Raw genomic sequence first — 20941 nt, 5'->3', positions numbered from 1 at the left:
ATTACAATGCTTTTTCAAGGTGAAGTCCCTAATGATATTGTCGCCATCCTCTTAGACCACCTTATCATAGTCCTGACACACTAGATGAGAACAGCTCTGGAAGGGAAAAAGTCAGAATCTCGCCCATGCAAACCATCACAAGAAACTCCTGATTCAGGCTCTTTTCTTCAAAACAAGGACCATGTCAGAGAGAAACCTAAACTTGTTCAGTTACTTCCACTCTACTATTCCTTCTTTAGCTCCTTCTCATCCCCTGTTCCTAACAGCTGCTTATTTCCTTGTCTATTCTTTATCGGAATTTAAGTAAGTTCCATTTTTCTGTTGCTGCCTAGTTCAATTATGAATAATGCTATTCTCTCTCTCTGTTTTCTTAGACATTTTGTACATTAAAAAGGAAATTATCCACATTACAGTAAATCCCTCCCTTTGACCTTCTTACCAAAGAGCTTGTTCACACCTACTGCACTGATTTTGCTATTCTTGCCCTCTCTCTTTTTGCCTTATTCTTTGTACAGCTGACTATGTATGGGGAAGACATGCTTCTCAAATCACAGTTATTTCACACCACATTTAGTTTCAGTGTGTATATTTATTATTCTCTCTTTATAGTTACCCTGGATTTAACTAATCTAATATAATAAAACGGTAAGCCGCGCATACGCAGTTCCTATGCGTGCATCCGTTTTCCGTGAGCTCTAGCTAGGAAGTGCGCATGCGCGGCTTATGGTCTTCTTCCTTCCCCCCCCGCCGAGGTGGATGTTGGCCGCGGCGGCCTGAGGCGGATGTCGGCCGCGGCGGCTGCTGGCCGCCCGAAGCTCTCTCTCTCTCTTCCTCCCCCCCCCCCCCGAGGCGGATGTCGACCACGGCGGCCCGAGTCGGATGTCGGCCGCGGCGGCTGCTGGCCACCCGAAGTTCGCTCTCTCTCTTCCTCCCCCCCCGAGGCGGAAGTCGACATAAGTAGGGCATGGAGTTCAGGAGGAAGGTATGGGGGGGAGGAAAATACTGCACAGGGAAGTGGGGTGGGAGGGAAATGCTGCAACACAAGGAAATGGAGGGGCAGAAAAGGGGTTGATGGACAGGGGAAGAGGTGCTGATGAACAGGGAGGGGGGCAGAAAAATGAAGACAGGCCTACTGCTGGACAGATGATGGACAGGGGGAGGTAAAACAAAGGGAGAAGGGCTTCTGCTGGATAAGGTGAGCAGTGATGGGGTGGTGGAGGACACGGGAGGTAAAAGGAAGGGAAAATGGACAGGGGGAGCAGGCAAGGGGTGGTAGTGGACAGCCAAGGAAAAAAAAAAAAAAAGACAGACAGAAATACAGAAAGCGGCTAAGGAGAGAGAAAAAATAAAAAAGATAGACACACACACATATATTCTAGCACCCGTTAATGTAACGGGCTATAAGACTAGTATAATATATTCATCTAGGTTTTAGGTTGTCTGCATATGTTAGTACAGCTTAATACAGGGGTGTCAAACTCAATTACATAAGTGGCCGATATCTGAAAAAAAAACTAAGTCGCGGGCCACATTTTTAATTAAGATACTTAGGGGTCCTTTTATTAAGGTACGCTAACTGATTTAGCACGCGCTAAATGCGCACCTTAATAAAACGACCCTTAAGTGACTAAGGCTTAGTCTTAGTAGAAGTATAGGGTTATAACGTCTCCAACCCCACACCGGCTCTGTGGTGTAAACAAAATAAATAAAAAAGACTTTTCCTCTGTCTGTTAGGTCACTCTCGCTGTCTAACACCAGCTCTGTCAGGATATACATTTCAAATCTGACATATTGTAATCACAAAACAGAAAATAAAATGATTTTTTCTACCTTTGGTTGGTCCCAGGCTCTGATTGTCTTCTGATAACTCGTTTGCCAGGGTCTCCTGCCTATTTGTCATTTCCTTCTTTCTCCATGCTAACCATACAACTTCCATCTCTGTCTCTCCTTCCGTTTCCCTTCCCTTCCCCAGAGGTCTGGCATCTTTATTTCTTTTGTCTCCATCCCCGCAGCTGCAGTGATGGAACTCACCATCCCCAGATCCACCATCTCTCCTTTTCTCAACTACCCTTTCATCCAGTATCTCTCCCTCCTTCCCCACCATCCCAGGGTCCACTATCTCTCCCTTTCTCTTCCCAACTACCCTCCTATCCAGTATCTCTAAACCCCCCTCCACACCATCCCTTGTGCCCAACTTCTCTCCCTTTCTGTTCCTTCCCTCCCTACATCCCATTGTCCACCATCTCTCTCCCTCTCCTCTGTTTTATTTCTTCTCCACCCCACCCTCCCCTCAGTCCAGCATATGTATAGGCCCCTCCTTCTCTCCCTCCAGGTACTTCTACACCAGGGCCCGCCCCTGTCCTGAAAGCCTGCATGTTTTCCCCCCTTCTTCTTCCCAGTCTCACCTTCAGATTTGGCCCACCATTCCTACCCTCCCTTCATCCCGGCTTCCTGATCTCCTCTTCAAAGCAGCCTGCTGAGGATCGCCAGCCGGCTATAGCGAACCTCAAAGGCTGCCGTCGAACTCGGTAGCACATTCCCTCTGCCGCGGTCCCGCTCCTCATCTGATGTATGGGATCGCGTCAGAGAATGTGCTACCGAGTTCAACGGCAGCCTGTGAGGTTCGCTACAGCCAGCCAGCGATCCTCAGCAGGCTGCTTTGAAGAGGAGACCAGGTGAAGGCAGATGCGAGTGAAGAGCAGCAATAGCGGTTCGTGCCGGTGGGCCAGATTAAGTATAAAATTGAAAATGTCTGGTGGGCCAATTTTAAATACACCGTGGCTTAATGAAAAGGGCTGAGGAGATACACAAGTGATGAGATAAGTAACAATTTACAGTTCAAAGGCCATTTATCTAACAATAGCTGAGAAAGCAGTGTTGCTTTTAAGGGGCATTTTCAATATGATGTCTAAATCCAAGTTTAGACGTTTTGCAGAAAATGTCCAAAGTTCCAGTAGGGAGAATAACCATTTTCAAAACAGAAAAATCACAGAAGACTCACCAGATCGCAGACAAGACAGACCAAAAGGGACACAAGAGGGAAGGACACTCAAGAAGGGAACAGGCTGCAAACTCAAGTGTATGTACACAAACGCAAGGAGCCTTAGAAATAAGATGGGTGAATTAGAAGCTGTGGCACAAAAGGATAACGTTGACACCATCGGCATCACGGAAACATGGTGGACTGATGGAAATGTCTGGGACATGATGCTACCGGGATACAAACTATACCGCAGAAACAGCGTCTCAAAAAGGAGGAGGCATTGCCATATACGTCAAAGAGAAAACTGAATCTACTGGAAAGAACATGCCACAACAGATGGATATGTTGTGGCATGTTGTGACAACCTCACATCCCCGCTCAGAAATTCAAACTCCCTCCAATTCTTCCGCAAACACCTGAAAACTTGGCTCTTTTCAAAAATCTAACACCTCCTGCTCTCTAGGACCCTTTTCCCTCTTTTTCTTCATGTTCCTTTCCTATAACCCTTCATTGGAGTTCCTTTCTTCCTAACTCTGTAAACCGTGCCGAGCTCTACGCTTTTGGAGATGGCGCGGTATACAAACCTAAGGTTTAGTTTAGTTTAGTTTATATGTTAGAGTCTCTATGGGTCAAAATTCCTGGAGCAAATGGACTAGAAACGAGGACAGGCATCTACTACCGACCCCCAGGGCAGTCCAAACAAATTGATGAAGAAATGACGGATGAGATTAAACGCTACTGCAAGGGAGGCAACGTAGTTTTCATGGGCGACTTCAATTATCCAGGGATAGATTGGAACCTAGGCACCTCCGGCTGTGCTAGAGAGACCAAGTTCCTGGAAACTGTAGGCGATTGCTTCCTGGAACAACTTGTCAAGGAAAATACAAGAGGAAATGCAATTCTGGACCTAATTCTAAATGTGAGGACCGGCACAAGATGTAGAAGTAGAAGGGATGTTGGGAAACAGTGATCACAATACGATCCGCTTCATCGGTCAAAAATGATGGCCATGATGCTAAACTTCTGAAAAGGAAATTACGAAGGGATGAGACGCATGGTGGGGAAGAGGATTAAGAAGGGGATAAAACTGTAAAGACACTAGAACAAGCTTGGTCTCTTTTTAAGGATACGGTCACCGAGGCGCAAAATCTATATATACCACGTACCAACAAGGGATCCAAGAGGAAAAAGAATAAAGAACCAGCGTGGCTCACTGTAGAGGTAAAGGAAGTGATAAGGGACAAAAAAAAAACTCGTTTAAGGAATGGAAAAGATCAAAAACGGATGAAAACTGGAATAAACACAAACAACATCAACGCAGGTAAAAGGGGCCAAAAGAGACTACAAGGAAAAAATAGCCAAGAAGGCGAAAAACTTCAAGCCGTTCTTTCAATATATTAAAGGGAAACGACCTGCGAAGGAAGCGGTAGGATCGCTGGATGACCAAGGAATAAAGAGAGCACTAAAGGAGGACAAAGCAATCGCCGACAGACTGAATACGTTTTTTTGCGTCTATATTTACTGAAGAGGATATACACAGCATACCAGAACCCATCAGGCTATATGCTGGGAGTGAAAACGGGAAACTAGAAGAGGTGTGCAGGAAGATTCATAGGCTTAAGAGCGATAAATCCCCAAGACTGGATGGCATCCATCCAAGGGTGATCAAGGAACTGAAAGGGACCATAGCTGAACTGCTTCAACTAACAGCCAATCTGTCGATTGAATTGGGAAAGATTCCGGAGGACTGGAAGGTGGCGAATGTTGCGCCAGTCTTCAAAAAAGGTTCAAGGGGAGACCCGGGAAACTAAAGACCGGTGAGTCTGACCTCGGTGCTGGGAAAGATGGTAGAGGTGCTGATAAAGGATCACCTTGATGGGCACTGTGTGATGAGGACCAGCCAGCACAGTTTCAGCAAAGGCAGATCTTGTTTGACAAACTTGCTGCACTTCTTCGAGGGAGTAAACAGGCAGATAGACAAGGGCGACCCGGTCGACATTGTATATCTGGACTTTCAGAAGGCGTTCGACAAGGTTCCACATGAACGACTACTTTGGAAAATTGTGAGCCATGGAATTGAGGGTGAAATACTCATGTGGATTAAAAACTGGCTGGAGCATAGGAAACAGAGAGTGGGGGTAAATGGACAATACTCGGACTGGAAGAGCGTCACCAGTGGGGTGCCGCCGGGCTCGGTGTTTGGACCCGTGCTCTTCTACATCTTTATAAACGATCTGGACATAGGTACAACAAGCGAGGTGATTAAATTTGCAGATGATACCAAGTTATTCAGAGTAGTGAAAACGCAGGGAGATTGCAAAGATCTGCAACGTGACATAATCAGGCTCGAGGAATGGGCATTCACATGGCAGATGAGGTTCAACGTGGATAAGAGTAAAGTGATGCATGTCAGTAACAAAAATCTCATGCACGAATATAGAATGTCCGGACCGGTACTTGGTGAGACCTCCAAGGAAAGGGACTTGGGAGTTCTGAGTCGATGAAGCCGTCCACACAATGTATGGCAGTGGCGAAAAAGGTGAACAGAATGCTAGGAATGATAAAGAAGGGGATCGGAAAAGGTTATCATGCCGCTGTACCGGGCTATGGTGCACCCTCACCTGGAGTACTGCATACAGCACTGGTAGCCGTACATGAGGAAGGACACGGTACTACTCGAAAGGGTCCAGAGAAGATGTTTAAGGGGTTGGAGGAGCTGCCGTACAGGGAAAGATTAGAGAAACTGGGCCTTTTCTCCCTCAAACAGAGGAGATTGCGAGGGGACATGATCGAAACATTCAAGGTACTGAAGGGGGATAGACTTAGTAGATAAGGACAGGTTGTTCACACTCTCCAAGGTAGGGAGAACGAGAAGGCACTCTCTAAAGTTAAAAGGGGATAGATTCCATACAAACGTAAGGAAGTTCTTCTTCACCCAGAGAGTGGTAGAAAACTGGATCGCTCTTCTGGAGTCTGTCATAGGGGAAAACACCCTCCAGGGATTTAAGACAAAGTTAGACAAGTTCCTGCTAGTCTCGGTTAGGGCGCTGGTCTTTGGCTAGAGGGCCGCCGCGTGAGCAGGCTGCTGGGCATAATGGACCACTGGTCTGACCCAGCAGCAATTCTTATGTTTTTATCGGGCCCCCCTCCGATGACAGCAAGATCGGGCCTCTCCCTTGATGATAGCAAGATCGGGCTTCCCCACCCCCGGTTCGATGACAGCAAGATCGGGCCTCCCCTCCCCTGATGAAAGCAAGATTGGGGCCCCCCTTTCAGACGACAACCCTCCCGACGGGCACGCTGCATTTAGGTTGTGAAGGTTCTACCCAGTATAGGTGTCCAGCCACCCGACCAGATGGTGTTGGGGAGGTCTCTGTAAACTAAACCCCTGGGAAGATTTGGGAAGCTTCTGAAAGAGATCATACAGTGCGCAAGGAACCCTCAAGATAAAATAGTAAAGCAAAAGGGTAGCGCCAGTGGTACTTAATTTTCTGTTCCACAAGTTATCGAAATAGAGGCTTTATTTCTGCTCTATGACGCAAGGTAACAGAAGCCAGATCTTGATAGATTTCATATTCAAAATCCTCCCATTTAAGCACAGCAAGCAATCTGGCCTTCCGCACAATAGCCTCCTTGATCCTAAAATCCTCAAAGCAGACAATAATATCTCGAGGTTTATTCCCCCGAGGAGCTGTCAAAGCTCGATGGGCTTGCTCAACAGAGATATCTGGTAGGGAACCGGATTCTGGATCATCAGCCAATAATAAAGATGCTATTTATAGAGCAACCCACTCACAATCCATATATTACGAAATCTTTTTTATTGGCAAAGAGAATAACAATTCACAACCACTGAATACTGATAAGGATTGTAACTATTCCAATAACTGACAAAAGAGGGACAACTCCTCCCCCCCCCAAGAGGAATGGACTCTGATGTCCTCTCAGGGAACAAAGAGACCCAAATACCCTCCAACAGAACAGTTACAATCCATATATTGTGCGGATTCTGGTATTCACCGGATCCTCACATTGTTCCGCTGGCTCCTGTTCTCTAAATCTTCCAATTTATCATAGATATAAATTTGTTGCACCTGTAAGTCTTTAGAACATCCCTCAGCTTGAGCAAGAGCGGTATGCTTGTCATCCAACTGAACCTCCAAATCTCCTAAACGGGTGCCCAGACAGATAATTCAGAGCGGAGATCTGCAGCCAGCATAGTAAATTCATCCCGGAGCCCCTTCATCTCATTCCATATTTCCCGAAACAGGGAGTGGACTTCCGTCAACGGGTCTGACGGCAGCTGGGCCAAAGTCTCTCCACCCACAGGCACTACATCGAGCAGCAGTGCAGGATCCACCGCAAGCAGTGGTATAGGCTCCTCCTCACCCTTCGGCGCCTTCTTAGCTGCGTCGAGCTGCAAAGGGCTGAAAGCAAAATCCTTCAGCGTCCGATAAACCGATTGTGCCATAAAGATACAGGCACGCTCCATAAGAAAGTCGCTCTAAAACCTGCAAAGTACAAGGTTGGATTCACGATTTAGGAAGGGAAAGCAATGCGAATTAGGCTCGAGGCACACGGAGCTGAGCAGTCACCCGTCCATACACCCCGGTGACATCACTTCCCCCCCACCCCAATATTTTTCTTTTTAAATCTATGAAATAATATTGATTTTGGAAAACAAAGATATCATCAAGCCGGTGTAGTGAACATTTTGTTGACCGCCACCAGCATTATTCCCAGGTATTCAATGCTAGGCCCTGTCCAAGCTTTGGCATTAAATATCCATTTTTTTAGCTGGCTAATACATACTACTACTACTAATCATTTCTATAACTGGTTAGGTCAAACAGCTTAAAGATAAGACTGCTATTTATGTGGCCTGATTTAATGATCTACTTATGCAACAATGGACTGAATATTGCCACCTAACCTGACCTCTGGAACACCCATGAATGAGATAGTCATTTTTGAATTCAGCGCTGTCATTTTCAGCAGTGCCGCTGAAAATGACTTGATAGTCATAAACAAGTAATTTAATCAGGTTGCAGCTGTTTCCTGCTGGTTAAATCATTTTGAATATCAAATTTTCCTAACATAAATAGCCAGCAGTAGCAGTTGTAGCCTAGTGTTTAAAAGCTCGTAAACATGGAACTCACGGCTTATAATATCAAGTTAACTCAACAGGGAAAAGAGGAGGAAAAAAGCCTGTTGTGTGTTTATTATTCCAACTTTTCACAACAAAAGATATAAAAAACCTCTATTTCCAAAGGTAGGCATTCTGCCAATTAAGCTCACAGGAGGATACTTTGGTAGTTACAGTTAGTGCTGCCCGATTTCCAATTTGAATCGATTCACCGATTTACTTTGGGTGAATCGATTCAAATCGATGTGTATTTTTAAAAAAATCAGCCTTTCCGATTCAGGGCCCAAACCTCCTCCCTGCGCCCAGCTGTCATTGTGGTCACAAATCCTGATGTGCCGCCGCCGCCACTCAAAACATTTTTAAAAACCCCTCTCACCAGCTTGGGGATTCCCCAGCCTGACTCGGCACAGCCTGAAGTTCTGTGTTCGACTCCGGCCAAAGAAAGTAAAAAAGAAAAAAACCCTGAAAAACCAGGCGATTTTTCAAACCCTCTCTGCAACACTAGCCTGGATTAGCAGCTGCACCGCTCTCTCCTTCCGTAGCTTTAACGAGTCAATTCCCTTCTGCAGCCTCAGGGCCTCTGCTAGGCCGTCCCGCCTCCGAGGAAGAAGGAAGTTGCATCATCGGAGGCGGGACGGCCTAGCAGAGCCCCTGCGGCTGCTGAAGGGAATTGACTCGCTAAAGCTACGGAAGGAGAGAGCGGTGCAGCTGCTAATCCAGGTTAGTGTTACAGGGAGGGTTTGAAAAATCGCCTGGTTTTTCAGGGATTTTTTTCTTTTTTACTTTCTTTGGCCGGAGTCGAACATAGAACTTCAGGCTGTGCCGAGTCAGGCCGGGGAATCCCCAAGCCGGTGAGAGCCGATGAGAGCCTGTTAATCGGGAGGGGGGAGTGGTGCCGATGGACCTGGGAGACAAGTGGGAGGGGTGCTGATAGGAGGCGAGGAGAGGAGGGAGTGATGCTGCTAGACCTGAGAGGTGAGTGGGTAAGATACTGCTTCTAGTCAGAGGGGAGGGAAAAGGAATAGAGAGGAGCCCTGCTAGTCGGAGAAGAGAGGTGCTGCTTGCCCTGGGAGTGGAAAGGAGAGGTGCTGCAGCTAGCTGGTGAGGGAAACGGAAGTAGAGAGAAGGGGAGGGAGAGGTACTGATGGAGCTGAGTGGTGGGGGAGGGAAGAGGGAGAGGTGCTGCTGGATTGGGAACAGAGGAAAGTGCTGTTGGACTTAAAATGGAAGAGGGAAAGCTGTAGCAGGACTGAGGGGAGAGCAGTGGAGGAGAAGAGTGGATGGGGGAAGACAGTGGAGGAGAGTGAGAGGGGATGGGGAAGGGGGAAGAGAAATGCTGCTGCTGCACCCAATTGGGGAGAGAGAGGGAAGGAGGGAGAAGGAAGACCAGGAAGGGAAAAGAGAGGAAAGAGAGATGCCAAGACCATGGGAGGGAGGGAAAGGAAAGGCGATACTAAACCATGGAAGGAGAGATGTCAGGTCATGGGGTGGGGGGGGGGGGGGGAGGAAGGAGACAGATGCCAGACCAGGGGAAAGGAAGGGAAATGTAAGGGGAGGACACAGATGGACGATGGATGGTTAGCACGGTGAAAGAAGGAGTCCCTAGCAAGTGAGTTATCAGAAGACAACCAGATCCTGGGACCAACATGATTTGAATAATGACCAGAAGCAAAAGGTAGAAAAAAATCATTTTATTTTCTGTTTTGTGATTACATGTCAGATTTGAAATGTGTATCATGCCAGAGTTGGTGTTAGACCACAAACGTGAGCTAGGATTTAACAGAGAGAAGAAAAGTCTTTTTTTGTTTGTTTATTTTGTTTACACCACAGCACCAGTGTGGGTAGGAGAGGGCAAAGGGGGTGAAGAGTCTATAAAAGGGGTGAAGAGGCTATAAAATAAACTCACCAGGATGGTTGAGAAAAACACCCAATTGGGCAGGAAAATCGAATTGAAAATTTTTTTCCTGAATCGGGCAGCACTAGTTACAGTATATTCTCTTTTCTTAAAGCTATTAAGAAGTATGCTAATTAGCTATCATTTCTGTTTTAATGTGTGTTTGACCTGAAGGGTACAAACATAAGCCATCTATGTATACCTTTAATTTCTTCTGATGCTACATAAATCTTTTTTGCAGCTTAAAAATACAGTATACTGTATATGGCTGGCCAGAGTCTTCCACGTGACCTGTGATCTTGCTGTAAAAGATTAGTCTCTTAAATTTAGTCTCATAATTTATCACCAATTAATACCTCACAAATGGTCCCCAAACAATAAACTGACCTTTTCCTGATAGAGTTTGTGAAGCCATATGGCACATTCTTGCTCATCTTCTGGGACTTCTTCTAATGGAATCCGTCTATTCAGAGAGTAAAAGGAAAAAATCACGGAAATAACACTAAGAACAAAACCTGGGATCAACATTATCTCACTTCTTAGACAGCAGATCACTTTATTTTTAGGAAATGGATTACTTTTTGTTGTTTCACTTCCAAATATCTGGGCAAAGTTTCTCTGGTTGCAAATTTCATGGCTGTATTAAGATTATGCTCTGACTAGCTAGCTATATGGTTGAATTTCCAGCTGAAATTCAATTGTTGGGTTTTGTTTACACTGAATGTTAAAATAGCTGATATACTGAGTATCATTTTTGTTAGCACCTATTCAAATTTATTTCACGCTGTGACTTTTACCTTAACCAAACAATTTATCCTTTACTCACTTTAAGTGGTAGAAGTGCAGCTATGTCTGTGGCAATGCATCTAATAAAAAACATTTTATTTTTTAATTTAAATGTTAATTTATATTACAATTTTTTTAGCAAGTTAATTTAAACATCACAACAGAGGAAGTCTTTTACTTTACCACAGTATTACTGTGGAAAATTAAAAAGCAGCACATTCTGAAATGCAGAACAAATAAAGAAAGCATAAATTCAGGAATGCTTTCCAACATAGACTTGTATTCAAGTTTCAAGTTTATTCAAGTTTATTCAAATTATTTGATTAAACGCTTTTCCCAATTACAAAGCGTTGTACAAAAGATAAAAAAATATGATTTTAAAGAAATCACTTAAACATAATATATTAATCAGACCTACAAGGGTACTTGTAGAAGTATGTATGGCTTATAGAAGACTTGTAGAAGTAAGAATGGGGTTGTGGTGATGGTGTGCATGTTTGGAGGCCTAGGGATGAGGATAAATATGTTCATGTGGGAGGGCTAAATATCAGGTTTGTGGACAAGTTTATTATGTTTTTAGGTGACAGGGGTACGTGTGGGTGTAGAATGTGAATGCTGGAAATAGAGGAAATATATCAGAAGCAAAAGAGTACAACAGATCAGGAGAGAGACCTGGGGGTGCTAGTGTCTGAATCTAAAGACAGTGAAACAATGTGACAAGGTGGTGGCTATTGCTCAAAGAATGCTAGCCGGTTCAGTCTTGAGGCAGTTCAGAGAAAGGTGATAAAAATGGTAGAGAGCTTGTGCCATAAGATGTATGAGAAGAGACTGGAGGACTTGAATATGAATATGCTAGAGCAGTGGTTCCCAACCGTGTCCTGGAGGACCACCAGGCCAATCAGGTTTTCAGGCTAGCCCTAATGAATATGCATGGAGCAGATTTGCATGTCTATCACTTCTACTATATGCAAATCTCTCTCATGCATATTCATTAGGGCTAGCCTGAAAACCCGATTGGCCTGGTGGTCCTCCAGGACAGGGTTGGGAACCACTGTGCTAGAGAAAAGGAGAGAGAGAGGTGATATAAAACAGACATTTAAGCACTTGAAAGGTATTAATATTCAAATCATTCTCTTCCAGAGACCTGGGGACAGTAGAACTAGAGGCATGAATGGAGACTGCAGAGAGGTAAACTATTTGTACTTCGCTGATTGTCCAGCTCTCTTCTGTGTAAACCACCTAGAAGTTGTTTGATTGTGATGGTATAGAAGAATAAAGTTATGTTATATTATATAAGAGTAATGACAGGAAATATTTTTTCATAGAGAAGGTAGTGGAAGCCTGGAACGCTCTTTCAGGAAAGATAGGAGAGTAAAAAATAGTGAACAAATTAAATAAATGCATGGGATCGACACAGGGGATGATCAAATAGAAAGAAGATAAAAACACAACATGGCTATTGAGGTGTTATCTTGGGTAAGAGTAGTGGGAACTGAGGCTAATGCCAAACAGATTCTACAATCTTTGTCCCACAAATTGCAAATGATAGGTGAAGTTTTGACAACTCCAGTGTTGTAGATCACTTTATTGTCACTTGCTGTGAGTGAGGGTGCTGTGAGAGAGGAAGACATCTTGACTGGTAAGCTGAATACTGTCAGCAATACTTGGAGTCTTGGTTACAACCACATATCATCTTCACCGTGTTTGGCTGCCTTTATGACTGGCATAGTGGAGACTTGACAATCAACATCTAAGCATGGGTGACTGGAGCCTGCACAGAGTGGAGGCATGGCTCTGGCCATTTTGCTGGGCAGACTGGATGGACTGTGTGGGTCTTTATCTATTGTCATTCACTGTGTTACTGTGGCTGAATGGCCAGATTTCTCATTAATAATCAAGAGAAAGGAATAGCAAGTAAATTGATCAAATCTGCAGGAGTCACAAAAATATTCAAAGTAGTTAAAACAAGCCAGCTGTGGAACTGAGTGTCTAAATAACAAATTAAACGTAATGTGGACAAGCAAAACATATTAGGGTCACCACCTAGGAAAAGGATCTTGGATTCATTGTAGACAACATGTTGAAATTCTTAGAAGTCCCAATTAACCCATTTTATTTGTCACATAAGGGTTTTGCAAAATGTTTTGAAGGCCCCTCATTCATATTTAATTATTTTGTAGAATTCTACAGTTTTCTTTAATATTGGTATTTGGTATCGGACTTTGTCCTAAGGAAAAATAGATTAGGTTCTTACCTTGATAATATATTTTCCAGTAGATAGGAATGGTATGCTGAACATTAGAGTACTCCGTCCATTTTCAAGAGCATACTGCAAAAAGATGTCATTCATAGCTTTTGAAAACTACTCCTTCTTCCAGAAATCTGCTGCTCCCTTCAGTTCATTCCAAAGCATGTAAGAGCTCTAGAGTAAAAGACAAGGAGAGACACGGGGAACTCCCCAAAATCAAAATTCTTATCTGCTGAATGTATAAATAAATGAACATTACCATCGAACAGTAAAACATCCAGAAGATGTGTACTGCACGAACTGCCATATGTACAATTACCTCCCCTCGGGGAGGCAGTCGTATGTATGCGGTCGGTGTCAGGAACTAAAAAGCTTGAAGAAAGAAGTTAGTCGAATGAAGTACAGGATTCAGGAACTGCAGGGACTTTACATCACAGAAGACCCAATCAGGACAGCTGAAGACCCTATGAGAGAGAGGCACATCGAGGAACAAGTCAGGGAGCTCAAGAAGTTCATTGACAAGGCCTACAGGAGGATGGAAGAACACAAACAGCATAGGGAAGACGAAGATACACCCACTTGGAATGGAGAACAAGAGCAATCTGACTCCAAGGAAGAAGAAGCCCATAGAGGTATCCCACAGGAAGGAGAGCAAGGTCCTGTCGATGCCTAGAAGAGGAAGCAGCAAAGCACACCGAAGACACAAACCTACGATCGGAGCGAAAACTGAAAAAAGGAAAGTCTGCGATCCTAGTGGGAGATTCAATCCTAAAGCAAGTAGATAGCCACATAGCAGGAGGGAGAGAGGATCGACTAGTGACCTGCCTCCCAGGAGCAAGAGCAAAAGACATCATCGACAAAATTGAAAGGATCCTAGAAGGGGCAGAGACAGAGGAGACTACAGTGATGATCCACATCGGGACAAATGATGTCAGCAGGAAAGACTACAGTAGGAATGCACTGATCGAACAGTTCAAGATTCTGGGAAGAAAATTGAAGGTGAGGACTCAGAAAATAGCGTTTTCAGAGATGCTACCACTACCGAAGAAGATAGCGTTTTCAGAGATCCTATCACTACCGAGGGCAGATGTGAAGAGGCAAACGGAACTATAATCAATAAATGCATGGATGAGGAGATGGTGTGAGGAAAAGGAGTTCCACTTCGTGAGGAACTGGACAACGTTTTGGGGCAAGAACAAGCTCTTCAGGAGAGATGGACTACACCTGAGTGCGGCAGGAACTAGACTTTTAGCAAACAATGTCAGGAGAGGAATACAGAAGGCGTTAAACTAAGAAGAAGGGGAAAGCTGACAGTAGACCAAGTGTCGATGATTTGGAAAAAGGTATCTCGAGAAGATACTGAGAGGGAAAAATGCTGGGAAGACACAACAGGCAAAAAACAAGAGTTGACAAATCAAGAGGATGATAAGAAGAACGTAGTACAGGGGGAAGACACAATGGGCAAAAAACAAGAGTTGACAGTTCAAGATGAGGATGATAAGAAGAACAGGAAATGAAAATGAAGACAAAAAAAAACCAGGACTTAAATTGCATGTATACTAATGTAAGGAGCCTAAGGAACAAAATGGGAGAATTAGAAGTCATGGCCAAAAAAGAGAACCTAGACATCATTGGGGTCTCTGAAACATGGTGGAATGAAGAAAACAAATGGGACATAGTACTGCCAGGGTACAAACTCTGTCGTGAAGACAGGTCAGGTCAGAAAGGAGGAAGAATAGCCCTATACATAAAGGATAACATACACTCGACCAGAGTGGAAACAGCGGCAACGACCAACAAATTGGAATCAGTATGGGTTAAAATACCAGGAAGGAATAGGCCTGAGATAAAGATGAACCTGTACTATCGTCCACCTGGGCAAACCGAAGCAAACGATGAAGAAATGAAAGCCGAGGTGAGGCAAGAATGCAAAAGCGGTAACATGATTGTCATGGGAGATTTCAACTATCCCGAGATAGACTGGAGTCTTGGAAACTCAAAATGTGCTAGGGAGACCGGATTCCTGGAGGCTTTACAGGACTGATTCATGGAGCAGCTTGTCAGAGAACCGACGAGAGGGAATGCCACTCTGGACCTAATCCTCAATGGGCTAAGAGGACCTGCAAAAGAAGTGTAAGTAGTGGGACCGTTGGGAAACAGCGATCACAATAAGATCAAGTTCAAAGTTGAAGTAGGAATATCGAAGGGGAAGAGAACCACAGCGATGACTTTTAACTTAAAGAAAGGAAACTACGAAGCGATGAGAGTAATGGTAAGAAAGAAACTTAGGAACAGCTCAAAGAAATTGCAGACTGTAGAGTAAGCCTGGTCATTATTCAAGGACACGGTGAGCGAAGCGCAAAATCTGTATATCCCCAGATTTAGAAAAGGATGCAAAAAGAACTCAACTAAAGACCCAGCATGGATAACTAAAGAAGTGAAGAAAGCGATAGGACACAAGAAACATTCATTCCGGAAATGGAAAAAGGACAAAACCGGGGAGAACTGGAAAGAGCACAGGAAGCATCAAAAAGAATGTCACCGCGTGGTTAGAAGAGCAAAAAGAGAATATAAAGAGAGGCTAGCCAGGGAAGCACGAAATTTCAAACTGCTCTTCAGATATTTTAAAGGGAAGCAGCCGGCAAGGGAGGAGGTTGGACCTCTGGATGAAAGAGATAGGAAAGGAGTGGTGAAGGAGGAAAAAGAAGTGGCGGATAGACTAAACATGTTCTTTTCGTCAGTATTTACAAAAGAGAACACATCCAACGTGCCAGAACCTGAAAAAATCTTCACAGGAGATCAAGCAGAAAAATTAACATCAATGGAGGTAAGCCTCGAAGACGTACATAAGCAGATAGATAGATTACAAAGTGACAAATCTCCAATCCACCCTAGGGTTTTGAAGGAACTAAAGGAGGAAATAGCAGAACTACTACAGCAGCTTTATAACCTATCCCTGAAAACAGGCGTGATCCCAGAGAATTGGAAGATAGCTAATGTTACGCCCATCTTTAAAAAAGGATCGAGAGGTGACCCAGGGAACTACAGACTGGTAAGTCTGACTTCGGTTCCAGTGACGATGGCGGAAGCATTGATAAAAGACAGCATCGATGAGCTTCTAGAAAGAAATAAACTGATGAAAACAAGCCAACATGGCTTCTGCAAGGGAAGATCATGCCTGACGAACTTATTGCACTTCTTCAAAGGAATTAAACAAATGGACAAAGGGGACCCCATAGATATTTAGATTTCCAAAAAGCCTTTGACAAGGTACACCATGAACGCTTACTACGGAAACTGAAGAACCATAGGATCGAAGGAGACGTACATAGAGGGATCAAAAATTGGTTGGCGGGTAGGAGAGAAAGGACACTACTCTGACTGGAGGAGGGTCACGAGTGGTGTTCCACAGGGATCTGTACTCGGGCCGCTGCTGTTCAATGTATTTATAAATGATCTAGAAACAGGGACGAAGTATGAAGTAATAAAATTTGCAGATGACACCAAACTATTTAGTGCAGTTGGGACTAAAGAGGACTGTGAGGATTTACAAAGGGACCTGAACAAGCTAGAAGAGTGGGCGATGAGATGGCAGATGAAGTTTAATGTAGAGAAATGTAAAGTCTTGCATGTAGGGAACAGAAACCCAAAGTACAGCTATACGATGGGAGGGCTTGTAATGGGTGAAAGTAGCCTAGAAAAGGACTTGGGGGTAATAGTGGACAAGACAATGAAGCCGTCGGCACAGTGTGTGGCGGCCTCTAAGAAGGCGAATAGAATGCTAGGTATTATCAAGAAAGGTATTACAACCAGAACAAAAGAAGTCATCCTGCCGTTGTATCGGACGATGGTGCGCCCGCATCTGGAGTGCTGTGTCCAATATTGGTCGCCGTACCTTAAGAAGGATATGGCGATACTTGAGAGGGTTCAGAAAAGAGAGCGATTGATAAAAGGTATGGAAAACCTTTCGTATCCTGAAAGACTAGAGAAACTGGGGCTCTTTTCCCTGGAAAAGTGGAGGCTTAGAGGGGACATGATAGAGATTTACAAGATCAAGAAGGGCATAGAGAAAGTGGAAAGGAACAGGTTCTTCAAATTTTCAAAAACTATAAGAACGAAAGTTCTTCTTAATTCGGAAAAATTAAGAGGGAACCGATTCAGAACCAATGCTAGGAAGTTCTTCTTCACCCAAAGGGTGGTGGACACCTGGAATGCGCTTCCAGAGGGTGTGATAGGACAGTGTACGGTATCAGGGTTCAAGAAGGGATTGGATGATTTCCTGAAGGAAAAAGGGATAGAAGGGTATAGATAGAGGATTACTATACAGGTCCTGGACCTGATGGGCTGCCGCGTGAGCGGACTGCTGGGCATGATGGACCTCTGGTCTCACCCAGCAGAAGCACTGCTTTTGTTGTTATGTTCTTATGTCATAAAAACAATAGCTTGAATATTAGTAGAGCTCAATTATCTATTTAGAATCCATATACAAACTGATTCTGAACCCATAGTCTGACTGGCAGAGAAATCTATGGAGAGGACTATGAAGCATAAGGCGAAAACAGGAACATCAGAAGTTATCGGACGGGGTTTCAGTATACTATTCCTAGCCACTGAAAATGATATTATTAAGGTAAGAACCTAATCTCTTTTTCAAGTGTAATAGGAATGGTAAGTTGAATCTCAGGGACGTACCTACAGTTCCAGGTAGGAGAGATAAGTCTGATTTCAGTACTGAGGATCCAAAAGCAGAATCCTCTTGTGCTGCCACATCCTCCCTACGGAATTTAGTGAAAGTGTGAAGGGAAGACCATGTCACAGATCTACATATCTCCTCAAAAGGTAGCCCTTGATTCCGCCCAAGAGGAATATGCTTTCAACGACACTGGTAGTTGTTTGCCACAGACAAAGCAGGTAGACGGGATCGCTGCCTGAATCCACCAGGAAATGGTGGCCTTGGAGGCTGCTCTGCCTCAGGTTTACTCTTTGGTTAGGACAAAGAGATGGTCTGATAATGAACCTCATTAGTCATTTCCAGGTAACATGAGAGAACTCTGTGGACATCCAGCAACTTTAATGCCTTGTCTTTCTTCTTAGAGACCGTAGTTTATTTATAGTTTAATATACTGACCATCTACGTGTATCAGACTGGTTTAACATAAGAACATAAGAAATGCCACTGCTGGGTCAGACCAGTGGTCAGCAGTCCGCTCATGTGGCGGCCCCCAGGTCAAAGACCAGTGCTCTAAATGAGTCCAGCCTCACCTGCTTTGTCTTGAATCCCTGGAGGGTGTTTTCCCCTATAACAGACTCAGGAAGAGCATTCCAGTTTTCTACCACTCTCTGGGTGAAGAACTTCCTTACATTTGTACGGAATCTATCCCCTTTCAACTTTAGAGAGTGCCCTCTCGTTCTCCCTACCTAGCAGAGGGTGAACAATCTGTATTTATCTGCTAAGCCTATTCTCTTCAGTATTTTGAATGTTTCGATCATGTCCTCTCTCAGTCTCCTCTTTTCAAAGGAGAAGAGGCCCAGTTTCTCCAATCTCTCACTGTATGGCAACTCTTCCAGCCCCTTAACCATTTTAGTCGCTCTTCTCTGGACCCTTTTGAGTAGTACCGTGTCCTTCTTCATGTTTGGCGACCAGTGCTGGATGCGATACTCCAGGTGAGGGCGCACCATGGCCTGGTACAGCGGCATGATAACCTTCTCCGATCTGTTCGTGATCCCCTTCTTTATCATTCCTAGCATTCTGTTTGCCCTTTTCACTACCGCCACGCATTGCACGGACGGCTTCATCGACTTGTCGATCAGAACTCCCGTCTTTTTCCTGGGAGGTTTCTCCAAGTACCACCCCGGACATTCTGTATTCGTGCATGAGATTTTTGTTATCGACATGCATCACTTTACACTTATCAACATTGAACCTCATTTGCCATGTCGATGCCCATTTCTCGAGCTTGATTATGTCACCTTGCAGATCTTCGCAATCCTCCTGTGTCTTCACTACTCTGAATAATTTTGTATCGTCTGCAAATTTAATCACCTCACTCGTCGTACCAATGTCCAGATCGTTTATAAAGATGTTGAACAGCACAGGTCCAAGCACCAAGCCCTCGGCACCTCACTGGTGATGCTCTTCCAGTCCGAATATTGTCCATTTACCCCCACTCTCTATTTCCTATGTTCCATCCAGTTTTTAATCCACATGAGCATTTCACCCTCCATTCCATGGCTTTCAATTTTCTGAAGTAGTCGTTCATTTGAAGCCTTCTGAAAATCCAGATGTACAATGTAGACCGGGTTGCCCTTGTCTATCTGCCTGTTTACTCCCTCGAAGTGCAGCAAGTTCGTCAAACAAGATCTGCCTTTGCTGAAACCGTGCTGGCTGGTCCTCAGACCGTGTCCATAAAGGTGATCAATGATGCGGTCCTTTATAAGCGCCTCTACCATCTTTCCCGGTACCAAGGTCAGACTCACCCGTCAAACCCCGTCAAAGTTTTTTGAAGATCGGCGTAACATTTGCCACCTTCCAGTCAAATAAAAATTGAGGCCTGTTTCAGGACAGACACCTAGGTATATTCAAGCGCTTGATGTATATTATCTGTCGGCAAAAAAATAACCAACAAATATTCAGAATAAAGCTGCTAATAGTGGAAGGAAACAGGCTGAAAGGCAAGTAACTAACATGGAGAAAAAGACCTCAGTGTTTCAAGGAAACAACCAAGAAACTATATGTTCAGTTATAAACTGCCATACAAAACACATCCCAGGTCAAAAAACTCCATGGAAAAGATTCATAAAGATACAGTTTAAAATACACAAGTTAAACTGCAAAAAAACAGCAAAAAACTGTAAAAACTTGCACTTATCTTCCATTCATCTCCCATAAGCAGTGGAAATAAATATCCGTTGCTCCAATACGGAACCAGACACACTTTTCAAAGAATGAACTCCTGACCTGGCTCCGGCTCTCGAGGACCGGAATTGTCTACCCCTGCCTTAGACTAATGCAGAGGGAAGGTGGGGGATCCCGCACGCCTTACAGGCCGAGTTAACCGGCAGCGCCTTGGACTTGGCAAAGTTAATCCATAAACCAGAGAATGTACCAAAGCGACTGATAAGGTCCACTAGTTGAAGAACTCCCTGCTCCGCTTCACCCAAAAAAATAAGCATATCGTCCGCAAATAAATTAATTTTAAATTCCTGGTTCCCCATCCGTATACCATGCAAAGAGGACTGTTGACGAATTTTAGCAGCCAGGGGCTCCAGAGCTAGCACAAAAATAACACAGGCAACAGAGGACAGCCCTGCCTCGTGCCCCGTGCCAGAGTAAAGGAGGAGTGAGCTCACCATTAACCAAAATTTGTGCAGGTGGCCGATTGTACAAGGAGTGAACCCCAGCCAGGAATCCCCCCATGATGCCCAAGTAAGGTAAGACCCAAAAAAGATAATCCCACAAAATCTTGTGGAATGCTTTTTCAGCATCCAGACATACAATAAGGGCGTTCTCCTGGCCCGGGTGCGCCCCCAAAAGGCCAGAGTTCTGCAACACTGAGAGGGTGCGAAAGACATAGGCAGATGAATAGCGTCCAGGCACAAAGCCTGCCTGGTCAGAGTGAACCAAGGAGGGCAACACCTTACCCAAACATGCAGCCAGAATAGCCGCAAAGATCTTGATGTCCTGATTAAGCAGGGAAATGGGCCGGTAAGAGCCCAGCTGATCTTCGGTCTACCCAGTTTTGGGAGGACAACAATATGAGCATGAGTCAGTCAGTGAGGGGGTAGCTACCCCACAAACAAGGCCCTACACACGGCCTGAAAATGACCCACCACCCGAGTCTCTAAGAGCTTGTAGTATTCATGGCCGAGCTCATTGGGTCCAGG

At 44.6% G+C, this 20941-nt stretch overlaps 1 protein-coding gene across 3 annotated transcripts in view; it reads right to left on the bottom strand.

The window, feature by feature from the left end:
• AGPAT4 (1-acylglycerol-3-phosphate O-acyltransferase 4) overlaps positions 1–20941 on the bottom strand; it is a 245138-nt gene that overhangs the window by 50717 nt on the left and 173480 nt on the right. For all 3 annotated transcript variants that reach the window (XM_033939936.1, XM_033939938.1, XM_033939937.1), the window contains one exon: positions 10411–10486. In XM_033939936.1, the coding sequence (XP_033795827.1) occupies positions 10411–10486 (76 nt within the window). The remainder of the gene's footprint in view (positions 1–10410; positions 10487–20941) is intronic.

Source organism: Geotrypetes seraphini, chromosome 3 (genome assembly GCF_902459505.1).
Source record: "Geotrypetes seraphini chromosome 3, aGeoSer1.1, whole genome shotgun sequence".
NCBI lineage: Eukaryota > Metazoa > Chordata > Amphibia > Gymnophiona > Dermophiidae > Geotrypetes > Geotrypetes seraphini.
This window is presented reverse-complemented; position numbering and strand designations above follow the sequence as displayed.